The following is a 13,008-nucleotide window of genomic DNA, read 5'->3' as shown; positions in this document are numbered from 1 at the left end:
CTGGGGCGGGGAAAAGCTGAGCCAATCACAGCGGCCGGAGCAGCCACCGTGGGAAGATTTAAAAGCCCCACTGGAACCCAGCAGAGATAGAGAAGGAGCTCACTAGCATGGAGCATGCTAGGTGTGGTGAGCTGCTGTGCCGAACAGGAGGGTTGCAGCCAGCTCAGTGCCAGCATCTAGAGCGGGGGGAGCAGAGTCCCTGGGCAAGGTGGGGAGGGAAAAGCCAGTCCATGCCCCCCCCCCACCCTTTTCCAGCTGCCTACATTACTGAAAATCATTAGAGGTGTCCCGCCCAAAGGCGGCGAGGAAGACGCCAGCAAGAGAGCGCCTTGCTCGTCAGCACCCAAGGCAAAAGCGCTAGCTGCCGTGAAAGCTGAGCTAGGACACCAGTACCCATGCTGATGCTGGTCCCCTGGAGAAAGGAGTCTACAGGGCACAGCAGAACAATGCAGGCTGCACCGTTGGTTGGCGAGTAGATGGGGTGTAGGGGAGGTGGAGCCCCGCAGAACAACACGTCAAGACTGATTACCACCGTCCCCAGGAAGAGGATCACCACTGAACCCTTCCTTTCATTCAATAACACCAAGTCTTGGCAGGCGGGTTGAGGGGAGGGGGGCCCCGCTCAGGATGGATAGTACGGCACTCATTGTACCCCATCTTAGGCACTTCTACAGGGGTAAAAAAATTTTGTTTTTTTTTAACCTCCCCTCAATTTTCAGAAATAGTGTAAAATTTTTAAAAAGGAAAGTGTTAACATCTTGTTAAGGCAAAAAAAAGAAAAGAAAAAGAAAAGAAAGGGTGTTCATAAAAAACTTAGTACATGTCAGCACTGTAAATGTGTAAATATAAATATTTTACTGCAAAAAGTTTTCCTTGGCAGGTTGGTATGTATCTGTTTGTTTTTTTTATTTTCCTCTCTCTCTCTTTTGCAGAAGCTATAGTGTAAAATCTAATCTAGTAGCAAAGGTGACTAAAAAACTACAAAGCCAACAACAGCGTTTTCTTCACCTAAGCCATAGTTTTACCATCACAGCAAAATTGTTTTGTCTGTTTGTTTTGTTTGTCCTGTTGTGTTGTTTTTATTTATTAAATTAGTTTTTTTAAGTTTAAATGTATAAATATGATAAAGATGTAATAAACATTAATAGTAATATTCTCTCTAAAAATTAAATCTGTCTGTAAATCCCAAACCTGAACACTTCCATCCAGTTAGACTAAAAAGTTGTTCTGATCTTTAAAACAAAAAACAGCAATTCATATAAAAGTTCTCAGTTGTAAAGTTTACTTGTTTAGCAAAATAGCATTTAGTAAAAAAAGTGATATTTGTGTGTTTAGTAAATAACCTTATAAAATGTTTTTAAGACTATAAAGCAAATCTCATTTGTATATAAATACTATTAATAATAGCACTGTAACAAGTTGTGTGTAAAAACTGCATTAACCCATTGCTTTATAAAAAAAGTTAATAAACCTAGCACATCAGTATTTGCATTAAAATGTAAAAAAAACCTCTTTACAAAATACAAAATAAACAGCCCATAAAGTTAGTAATAAATGTAAACCAGTTTAATAATGTAAGAGATACCACTAATTAAAATGTGTATAAATGTTTAGCACAATTAAAAAAAATGGCAACACATTTTTTAGGAAATTAATAATCAGTTATGTATTTACAACTAAGATTTAAAAAACCCCATACTTTAAATTCCAAGTAAATTAGACTAGTGCATATCACTAACCATCTTAGTACAGTGGTATATAAAATACAATTAAAAAAATCAAAATAAGTACAAGTATTTCAGTTATAGTTATTCAGTTTATACTTTATAAAGTATAAAGTTTATTATGAAATGTAATGTATTAAATTCATTTAAAAGCCACAGAATGCCAATGACCAGTGACTGCTAAACACTAATAAAGAAGAACAAGTGTTAATGTGTATGTTATTGTGTTTTTCTATATTTAATATATTTGTGTGTCATAATATTTTAACTTAGCTTTGCTTATTGGGTTTTTTTGGGGGGGCTTTTTTTGCTTTGTTAAGTAAACCCTTAATTTCAAAAGTGTGTGTAACCTCTGTAACTGGTCTGTCTAGTACGCAAATAATTCAAGCATTACTAAACACACACCCAAAGATATTATAGTCATTTATAACCCTCCCATATGTTAAACAAAAGCACATTTAAACCCCTCATTTAATTGGCAAATATTTAAATAACCAAAACAAAATTGTCAATCATTGTATGTGCAGTAAATAAACTAATAATCAATGGAACAAACAATCCACATGTTATTAAAATAAATTAAATAATAGCACAACCAAACTATTTTAATAAAATAAAGTGTGTGTATAATAAAACTGAACCAAATTATTTAACAAAGAATAAAAACATCATTTCCTCCCATGCAGCAATGTATATGTAATGTCACTGTTATTCAAACTCCATTTTTCACACATTATTTCACCAAACAAATAATTCAGGATATAGTTATAAGAGATAACAATTTGCTAAATTTTAATGTTTCCATAAAAATCAGTTAAACAACCCTGCTCAACTTTTTAATGCAAAATTTGCAAATAACCCAATTACCCACTGCCACACATAATAATGCACAAGTGCACAGTATTTCTATATTGCATCTAGGTAAAAAAATCCTAAAAGTTTCAAAACAAGCCAAACAAATGTTAGCATATCATTAGTATAACATCTTCACAGGATAAGCTCCTTCAGGGACAGCTATTCTTAATATCATGCTGCACCCTATAATATTGTTTATGGTAATAAAAGGTTTATTTCTTGTCATGTGTTATATGTGTTGTTAAATAAAATCAATGTATCCAAAACTTTGGAAACTGCAACTAAAAACAAAATATCTTCTTATCAAACAAATGTAGTTTATGACCCATTCATCACTAACGTTTGAAGGGTCAAAGGGAAGACATAGCATGAACTAAAATAATGAAGGTAATGTTAACATAAAGTGTAATAGTAGTAAAATGTAACCATGTTAGTCTTGTCCTGTAAGCAACTTAAAAACTCCATTTTGTATCCTTCTGCTTGACATAAGTAAATAAACTCTGCATAGCCTTTATATATGTGTGTGTAAAGGAGAAAATAGTAAAAAAAAATAACATAAAAATGGGGGGGAAAAAATTAACTGTTTATGTAAGTAACAAGGCACCAAATGTAGGTTACTAGTCAGTAAACTAATTAATAAGTGGCTAAAAAAATCCCTTTTAAGCATAAGACAAACACACACAAAAAAAACCCAACAAGAACAAAGAATGCACCCATGTTGCTAAACAGGCAGCAAAAACACTCCAAGGCTAAGATAAGCTAAAAACAACCTCCCCCCCCCCCCCCACACACACACAAAAATAGAAGCTAAGTATAAAAAAACCCCAAGGCACTGAAACAAAGAATGCCAATCCCTATAAAAAAAAAAACAAAAAAAAAAACTTTTAAAATGCCAAGTTAAGTAAGTCTCTTTCTCTACTGCTGTTTCATCAGAGTACAGATGCATCTGTTCACTCCGCTCCAGCTGTTATCTTCAAATCTGCTATCTTCAAATCATCATCATCTACTCAATAAGCCCAGGTTAGCTACCTGAGGCTAATATTGAGCAACTATTGCTAGTAACTATATGTAGTGTATGTGTAAATAAAATAGTTGTTTTTTCTATGTATATGCCTGCGTGTAATAATGTTTATAATAATTTGTGTGCGTTTGTATAAATAGTGTGTCCAAACCTCTATGTCTAACTCGTAATCAATAAACACAGCACCTTGCCTTATCCCCCTTTATAAATTCTCGCACGTAATTTAAACAATTAGCAATTTAAGTAACAGTGATGAGAGGATGCTTGGATAGGGGATGCATACCAGCACTGGGGGAAGACATTTGGGCCGGGGCTGCGGTGGTGCAGGGGCATCTAAGACTGTCCTCAGTGCCACCAGCGAGCCCAGCTCTGCATTGTTGCCAACGAGGCCTGCCCAGAGGTGCCCTGCCTCCAGTGGGGAAAGGGGGTGGGAGCATCCGTCAGAGGCAGCAAGGAGCTGCATGGCTGGGCTGGTGGTGCCAGGGGCTGTTGCCTATGCTTTCAGGGGCAAGGTGGCCAGGAAACACTGCTGGGGCAGGGGACGGGGGATGCGGTGACCAGGCTGCCAGATGCAGTGCAAGAGCCCCAACCTGGGGCAAGGGGGCTACAGACATCTCCTTTTCCTTCCCCCAGGCCATTCCAGGGCCAGACTTGCTTTGTCCCTCACCCTCCTCCTGCTGCCCACAGCATGGCCCAGGCCAGAGCCATGCTCAACTTCATGCTGCTGCTGTGGAGCATGTTGCAGGTCCTCCCAGCCCCAGCTCATGGTACCCCACCTGCTGCCTATGCTTCTATATGAGATGCGCTGCATGCATTTCATTCTGGAAGCCATCCCCACAGACCACTATCCTGTGAGTCTGCCTGGGGTTGGACGGGGTGGGGAGCAGCTGCAGGTCCACCTCCGGCAGAACTGTGAGAGGGCAGGGGGTTGCTGGTCAGGAATGAGGGGCAGCAGCAGAGCTGGGGGGAGGGGAGGGGGACTAGCAGGACCAGGCTGTACGTTAGGAGTGAGGGGCACCAGTGAGGATGAGTGGTTGGGGACTGTAGCTTAGGAGTGAGGGGCATCAGCATATCAAGGCGCTCAGCAGTACTAAGCAGCAAGGAGGGGAAGACAACTGCAGTAAGTCCCATGTCCTGGTGACTAAAGAGAGTAGGGGAGCTCTGATTTTCCATGATAAAAAAAAAAATCAAATGCCACCACATATAGGTATTTAGAATTTACTTTATTATACTTGAGGCATTGTTAAGCTTCTAAATTCCTCTAAAAATTTAAATATATCAATAAAACATTGTGTTCATCCGATACCTACCTATATATACACCAACCCAGGCATGCACATGTACACAGTGGTGCTTCTTTTTAATCACAGAAAAATGTGGAGGGGGGGTGGTGTTGTTAATCAGAGAAAACCAAGATTCCTGATGAAGACCATAAGCTAATAAGCTCTGCCAACTCCTGACTAGCCCTTGCTCTCTGTGTAGTTATCCCAGCTCCGGCACCGTCTTCACCTCGATGCTTCTTCCATTTAAGCCTCTCTGACTAGAACAAGTCTTCGGATCATCTCAGCCAGCTGACTGCTGGCTCTCCGCTGCTGCAGCCATCCCACCCCACTTTTTGGGCTCCAGCCTGAGCTGTGTCACTCTGGGTCCCTTGCCGTCTTTCTCTTTCCATGGCTGCTTTAACTTTACAGAGCAGTAACTATGGAAACGTGGCTCATGGGGAGCTCTTTTTCTTCACTGGCTCCTGCCTGCTCCTGAGCAGCATAGACGCCATCATCTTCTCCTCTTTACACCGGGTCTTAAAAAAACCTCCCAGGACGGAGCTTTTACAGCCTCTCTGGGTCACCTGTTCCACTGCTTTACTACCCTCCTAGTGAGAAGGTTTTACCTAATATCTAACCTAAACTTCCCTTACTGCAACTTGAGACTGTTGCTCCTTGTTTTGTCATCTGTCACCATTAAGAACAGACATGCACTGTTCAATGTCTACTAATTTTGGAAATAAATAGGAGCTGGATTTCCAGAATACTTAGCCTTTTATAAGAACTTTCATTTTTCCAGCACCATCCCATTGATTTTATCCCAGTTATAAGTACTTATTATAACTGCCTGTCAAACTTGCATGTTCAGAAGAGGAGGACACAAAGTTTGCTTTAAGTAATATGTGCAACATCTAATATTAGAGGGAGGGATAGAATCCATTTTTCTAGGTTGGCAATCAACTACATTAAGAGGAAGTCATAACTTTTTTTCCTGAAAACTCACCTGCCCTCATTCACCCATATTTTCTCAGATGCAATGCACAACTTCCCTGCTCCCTCCCATGCCATATTGGGATGCAGATATTAAGCAGAAATGCTGCTTTCTTTGCTGGAAAATAAGTTATCCTGGAGACATTGTGCATGTATTGCAGCTGTGAAGATGGCGGACTCCTGTGTTAACCCTCACAATCACAGCTATTGGCTGAGGACTGTAGCTTGTGCCTGAAGCAGCGAGTTGGTGATAGTATCTTGATGCAGCTTGTGACATGAAAACAACAGTTTGTTTCAAGTAATTTATAAAAGGACAGCTTATAATAAATAAATAAATAAATCAACAGGTCTTGGCTACTGCTTTTGCAAGGGTCTAGGGCCTGACCTTGTGAAACAATGTCCAGGAAGTGTAGCATGAGGAAGGTCCTTCTGCCTTCACCCAGATGTCTCCTCTAATGACATACTTCCTGGACACTGTGGCTGCTTACAGACATAAAAACATGCACTTGCATGTTAAAAAACATGCAGCAGCATGTTAGTTTGACCCATCTCCACAGTGTCTATATGGATCAGACACCGCACCAAGGCTTTTATGCACTTTTATCAAATTTAATCAGCTGTTAGATAAAAACACCAAAAAAGCCCCACTAAAGTGCCTGATCTATATAGATGTTGCAAGAAATAGGTCCAACTAATGCAATGCCTCTTCTGGGCATGCACTGGGCTTGGCAACAGCAGTGTGCCAAGTTTTTAGTACCCTTTTTTTTAAGCATCTGTAAGCAGCCTATGTTCCCAGGAGGACTGTCACACAGCTGGCCATAACTCCAGAAAAAAAAATTACATTTTGCCTTCCAAAACCAAGGCCTGTGTTTTATTTGGGGGGCATGTTATACATATGAAAAAATACAGTATTTCAAGGATGCCATCCAAGCATCCTCCTATGATGAAGGTGATGTCTTCAGTAAGATTACTGACCCTGAATTTGAGACCAGTGTATAGGTCTACAAATCTTTAGATTTATATTGTGACTAAAATAGGTACTTACAAACTGACTTGCATCTGATACATGCCAGATATATTTAACACATCTGCAGAGTGTGCATTTAATGGTGAAGGAGAATAGAGGAGATTCAAAGTCTGAAAAAACTAATAATCCTAATGGCTGAAATCATAATTTTTATTGCCCATCTTGTGATACCTTACAAGCACCAATATTAGGAGGATTTGTGCTCATCTGTTAAACTCCACTCCGTTTGAAGTATCTTAAGTTGGGTTCCCAAGTATTTGAAAAACACTCCAAAAATCATTAGACACTAAAAAAAAAACTCCAAACAAACAAAACTGACAATTTTTGGATCTGTAAATACTATTATTTTTAGAGAGACAGAGACAGACAGACATTCTTATCCTAGTTTGGGAGCACCTGAATATTTTAATGAAGAAAAAATAAGAGGCTCGATACTGTAGCTTCTAGCATTGTCAATGTGTGTTTAAGCTTTCAGAGGAATCTTGATAGACAAATATTTCCATGCTTTCCTGATCTTAATTAAGAGAACCTTAGGCTTCTGACATACATCATATGCTGTAATAATGGAGGGACAAAGGGAAGTAATTGAGCCAATTAGTCTGGCTAGATACCCAAGGGAAGCATATAAAGCCTTGAAGGTAAGTGACATTTTTGAATTAGAGACAGTAAATTGCATAAAGAAATTTGAAATTCAAATATATGGAAGGTTGAAATTTTTTTTTTTTAAATGGGGGGGGGGGGGGGGGGGCCCCTTTTTTTTAGAGGGGGGGGGGGGGGGTTGTACAGCTCTAAGTATCTCCCTGCCCAAAAGACCTGAAGATCGCTGATTATTTGTTGTTTCAAAGAGTTATGCTTTGGCACAGTGTTGAACAGTTAGAAGACAGGCAGGGTGCAGGGGTAATGATCCTTTGACAGGAGTCCCACAAGTGGCATGGGCAGCTTCCTTGTTTGTGGCATGTGGTAGATCAGGGAGAGAGCAGACAGCAAGAGCAGAAAGGAAAGCAGCAGACTTGACAGGGAGCAGAAAAGAGAGGAGACCATTAAGCAGGTGAAGGGAATCAGAGTGGCACTTGAGGAGGGCACAGAACTTAGTTTGTGGCACACTTGCCTAAAAGTTGCCTCCTGCCACTACTCTAGGGAACAGGGAATTGGGAAAACCATATTCTACTTACAGTTGTGGCATTCACCCTCCATGTGTCTCTATTTAAGGACATCATGCTAGCCTTGCTCTGGAAAATAGTACTTAATACCTACCACAACAGGTGGACAAAAGATAATACTCAGCATGTGACATTCTTATTCATTCTGGCTTGACTGGGTTTATAAATTTGAGTAATTGGGGAGAGGGCCCATCTCACACAATGGGTTTATAGGGCACCTAGAATACTGGGGTTTCAATTGGAACCTGTAACTGCTATTATACTCACAAGAACAGACCAAGTAAGACAGTAAAAGCTGTTATCCGGCATCCCCTGGGAATGGGGGATGCTGGATAATAAAATATGCCGGTTAATTGAGTGGACCCAGCTGCTGCTTCTCCCGCCACATCTGGGGCATCCCTCCACCCATCCCATGGCATTGCCGTCCCTTCTGCTGCATTGCCACCCATCCTCCGGGCCCCATGGGACAGGGAGGCGGGCCTTGCACAACTCCACGCAGCCTGTTATGCCCCTGGGCCATGGGGGCTTGGCAGTTCAGGCTACTTTGCCCTTGGCTGTGGGGGCTCAGAGAAACTGGAAGTGCCACGGTGTGCGCTTCCAGTTTCACTTTATCTTACAAGCTGGCATGATGGTTAGTAGAGCATGCTGGCTTGTAAGATGCCAGATAACGCAGCTTTTACTATATGTAGAAATATTAGATCTTCACATTGGATAAAAGCTTGAGACAAAATTTGGAAAGTAATTGCACTCAGAAATCTCTCTTTTCTTTAATTTATAAGTGTAAAAATGATGATAACCAGGAAGCAACTGTGACCACCTGAAACTTGTGGTCCTGCTCCTGCCTGTTTCAAGGTAATTTGCATTATGCTAGAGGCATGGGTTTCTTAGGACAATATTTTTTAATGGACCAACTACATAGTTAAACAAGCTTGAGGATCCAAGTAATGTTTCCTCAGATCTCCAATCATAGGAAGCCAGGCATAACTTTTTGAAAAACAGTAGAGGAGAGGGGGGTAAGACAGAAAGGGCCTTGTTATACATTGCACTGAGCTGATCAAATGTTAAGCAGTGCTAGTGCTAGCTCAAGTTTGGAAAAGTCACACCTTAAGGTTAAAAGCCTTCTCTGACTCTCCCCACACCTGCACAGCTGTGACTGGCCCCTAGACACCTGGTGAGCATGGGCCCAACTAGGAGCTAGTTGTGAGTTGCTGCTACAGGGTTGGTAAGCCAGGACAGGCTTCTATCCCTGCTCTAGGTGGGGATGTGTGAGATGAGGTGGAGGGGAAACAGGAAACTGAGAGGCAGATAGTTAAATGGAATGGAGTTGGGAATGAAATGAGAAGTGGGAGAAGGGTAGTGAAATGAAGGAAGTCAACTACTGAAGCATAAAAACATCATCCTATTTAATTTTTGGCTGTATTAGTGTGTGTCAATTTTCCATCAACTTCAACCCATAGTTAAGATGATCTGCCCCTCAGTGTTGTGACTTTGCTCAAACATTTTTACCCCAAACAAGATTTTTACCTTTTTTTGAAGATGCATGTGGATTTCTTCTATGGGTGAAAAGGGAATGTCAACTCTAAGGGGACAGAAAAAGCAGAAGAGATGCTAATATAGAATGTCAGGCAGCTTGAGATCAGTGGAGGTAGGTGACAATTGTTACGGGGGCAGTGTGAATGCAGGGGAGGTGTGAATAGGAGAAGGAAGGACACAGACAGTCAGAAAGTTAAATGAGAAGATGGAAAGCAAACAGAAGACAAAACAGGAAGAACATGAAAAGTAGAGACCACAGAAGAAGGGGCATAGAAAGGAGTGTAAGAGATAAGAATGAGGCAGCTATAAAGCATTTTAATTTCTGGACACTACCTTTAGCTGGTAGTATAACTCTCACACACTTTTATTTTTAATCATCTACTTGCAACTCTTGATTCTTAATCCACATCAACAACATGATGTTAGGAATGGGGATTCCATGACTTCAAAAAACAATCCTTAAGGATTGCTGTTCCAGGGGAACAGGAATTGTCGAAGGATCCCAGGAAAAAAACAAAAGAAAACCCCACTTACCTCCGGCAGGGACCAAAGGACGCATGGCCAAACCACCGGAACGATTTGTCAGCCGTACCTATATCCGGCTGAAGCAAGGTGATGTCAGAAAGAGACGCCACCCGGAGGGGATAAAAGACGGCCCCGGGAAGGCAGAAGGAGAGGGGCAAGGAGCCAGAGGCTCGGGAGGAACGCTCAAGACTCGAGGAGTGCTGCGGCTGCGGCAGCGGCAGGAGCAGCACTGTCCCGGCCGAGAAGGTGGGGGCAGAGCCGGCTCAAACAGGCAAGCCGGCAGCAAAGGAACCAGCGAAGGCTCAGGAAGCAGAGCCAGCTGGGGAGTCAACGACGACTGAAGCCGGAGAACCAGCAAAGAAACCAGTGAAGCATCAGGAAGCAGAGCCAGCTGCGGAGCTGACGAGGACTCAAGCAGGAGAGCCAGCAGCAGAACCGACGTAGGCTCAGTAAGGCAAACCGGTGGCGGAGTCAGCGAGGGTTCTGATAGAGAGGTTGGCTGGGAGGTAGACTGGCTAGCCAGCTGGCCTCCTGACACGGAAGGCTATTGAAGGACTATTATTGGATGAGACCCCTAGGAGGGGACAAGCTGCTAGATTATAGGGGAAGTCTGGGCTAACAGGGACCCACTTGTGGCTAGCAATCACGGTGAGGGGGATTACACACCACTCGCGGTGCAGGTAGGAGCAGACCTGAGTGCGGGGATAGTTGAGGCTAAGGCAGAGGGCCTCAGGGCCTGGGTAGCGTAGACAAAGACCTGGAGTCACTGGCGGAGTGGCTGGCGGGCCAGAAGAAATCGGGATAGGGACCGAAGAAACCCTGAGGGGCTTGAGGGCTCAAAGACCCACAATGGAAAGGTGGCGAATGGCCGGGGTATAGGGGAGGTCGGAGCCCCGTGAGTGCCCGCCCCACGGTGTGTCTGCCCTGAAGGCTACCCTTAGGGAGGACCCCTCCGCTGAAGCTAACATCAAAGTCATGGCAGGCGAGAAAAGGGGAACCCCAAACATCCACCAGGGTAGCCTCAGGGGTCCCACCCCAGACCTTGGACCCAGACGATCTTTGAGTCGGGCCAGGGCAGCTAGGGAGCACCTCTTAGATAGGAGGTGGGCACAATGGCCAACTTGTGATTAAGGGGAAAATACTCTTCAGTTTATCAGCTATATACTTTAGTCTCCTAAGTATGAAGACTACTCAGACACCTTCAGGTGTAGCTTAAAATTAAAAAAATAAAATAAAATAAACTACCAACTACACATTAGGAAATGCAGGTTATAAATGTAGGTGTTAAGTCCAAGCAGTAAAATAGAATTTAATAATGAAGTCATTGAAAAGTAATAGTCAATGACAGCTTAATTTACCTTGTGTTTACACTTTATACGAGAGTTAGCTTTACACATATTACTTGTGTACTTGTTTTAAAAGGGACGGTTTCTGATAATGGAATTACTTGCATTCTCTTAATTTTGGTCATCTTATATGTCATAATGGATATCATATTGCCCTTTTCCTACTATATGTTTCCAATCAGAAAGTTAAATTATTATTTATTTCCTTTCAAAAGGTTTGAAACAGCATTTTTAGCAAGATACGTTATAAGAAGATTTTCATAGGGTCCAAATAAACAAGCACTTAATATGCCAAGAAGTGCTTAAGTCCCATTTTCCAAAGCAACTTCAACAGCCCAGAACGAAAGGTTGCATCCTGACTGCAGCCAGTTTAGGTATTGACAGCAATTTAGCCTTGGGAGTATGAAGCGCAGTGTAGGGCAATCGACTCTGTCAAGAAGTACCTGTACTTCTCCAACCCAGTTAGGTGTTACTGCCCACTAATGACAGCTTTTCCTAGGCATGGTGCAGTTCTTATATACTGGGCAGACTACTGAAGGAGAGTGAGCCTTGCTTGCAAAGGTGCAGCACTTTTCACAACTTTGGGTCCCTTTGGAAAGCCTCCTATGACTTCTTAGTAGGCCCACACCTTAATGTCCTTTGGTTTGTTATCAGTCTCTTTTGGTCTTGTCCAAGACACTTACCTTCACTCATTCTCTGTTGGGTCCTTTCCAGTATTAGCCTCCCCAGCCTGTGTTCTTTCCCCTTTCTTCCCTAAATGAAGGACCAAAGGGTGACCTATTACAGGAGTTAGAGCTAGCTCAGGCATCTCTGAAGATGCACCCCTTAAAATTTCATGGAAAAAAGGGAGCTAGACACCCAGATTTCAGAAGTATTTAGGCACCCAAGAGTGTCACAAGTGGGATTTTTTTCAAGAATACTTAAACTAAATGTTCAAGTCTCCTGAAAATGGTTTCTAAGCCACATAGGTCTTTTAAATGATCTGTCTATCTTTATCATTTATCTTAGCATTTAAAGATTTTAGAAAACTGAACAAAACTTCAGATATTCCCTTCTGTAGCTCACCAAACTAACTAGCACTGAAGTAGTTACATTTCCATCAGGATTATTAGAGAGAAAAAGGTTTTTCTACTTAAAATTCTTTTTCAGCTATCTGAAGGTTCTTCGGGCTGGAAGAGTGGCGGCTTTTCTTGCACAGCAGAATTGTCCACCTCACTGCAACCATTACAAGACCCCTGCTGCAGCTGGACAGAGCACTTTGACAAGATTCTGAATAAATAAGAGATTAAAAATTGTTTAGGTTTAACTTATAATACTAGGATTTTTTTTAATGTTAATGTTCTAATATGAAGCCAGATTTACACTGCACTATTTACTGTAAGAGACAGGACAACCTTCTGTATGCCGTGCATACACAGCTATGTGCTTGTAAGTTCCCAGATCAGAAGTACTTACATGGCACCAGGGGCAAGCTAATTAGCATCATGATGAGTCAATGCCAATTAGCCTGTCTTCAGTGTGTGTAGATGTTGCTACACTCCTTTTAGTACAGAAGGTGGGACTTT

At 42.0% G+C, this 13,008-nt stretch overlaps 1 protein-coding gene across 1 annotated transcript; it reads left to right on the top strand.

Moving 5' to 3' along the window:
- Positions 1 to 7,442: 7,442 nt before the first annotated feature.
- Positions 7,443 to 12,723, top strand: LOC112550803 (transcriptional regulatory protein AlgP-like). The gene is made up of 3 exons (XM_025207824.1): positions 7,443 to 7,517; positions 10,224 to 10,537; positions 12,593 to 12,723. The coding sequence occupies exons 1-3, from the start codon at positions 7,443 to 7,445 to the stop codon at positions 12,714 to 12,716; spliced, it is 513 nt and encodes a 170-aa protein (XP_025063609.1). The 3' UTR covers positions 12,717 to 12,723.
- Positions 12,724 to 13,008: the final 285 nt, after the last annotated feature.

Source organism: Alligator sinensis, unplaced genomic scaffold (assembly GCF_000455745.1).
Source record: "Alligator sinensis unplaced genomic scaffold, ASM45574v1 scaffold456_3, whole genome shotgun sequence".
Classification (NCBI taxonomy): Eukaryota; Metazoa; Chordata; order Crocodylia; family Alligatoridae; genus Alligator; species Alligator sinensis.
Note: the sequence above shows the minus strand (reverse complement) of the source record. Positions and strands in the feature narration are given on the sequence as shown.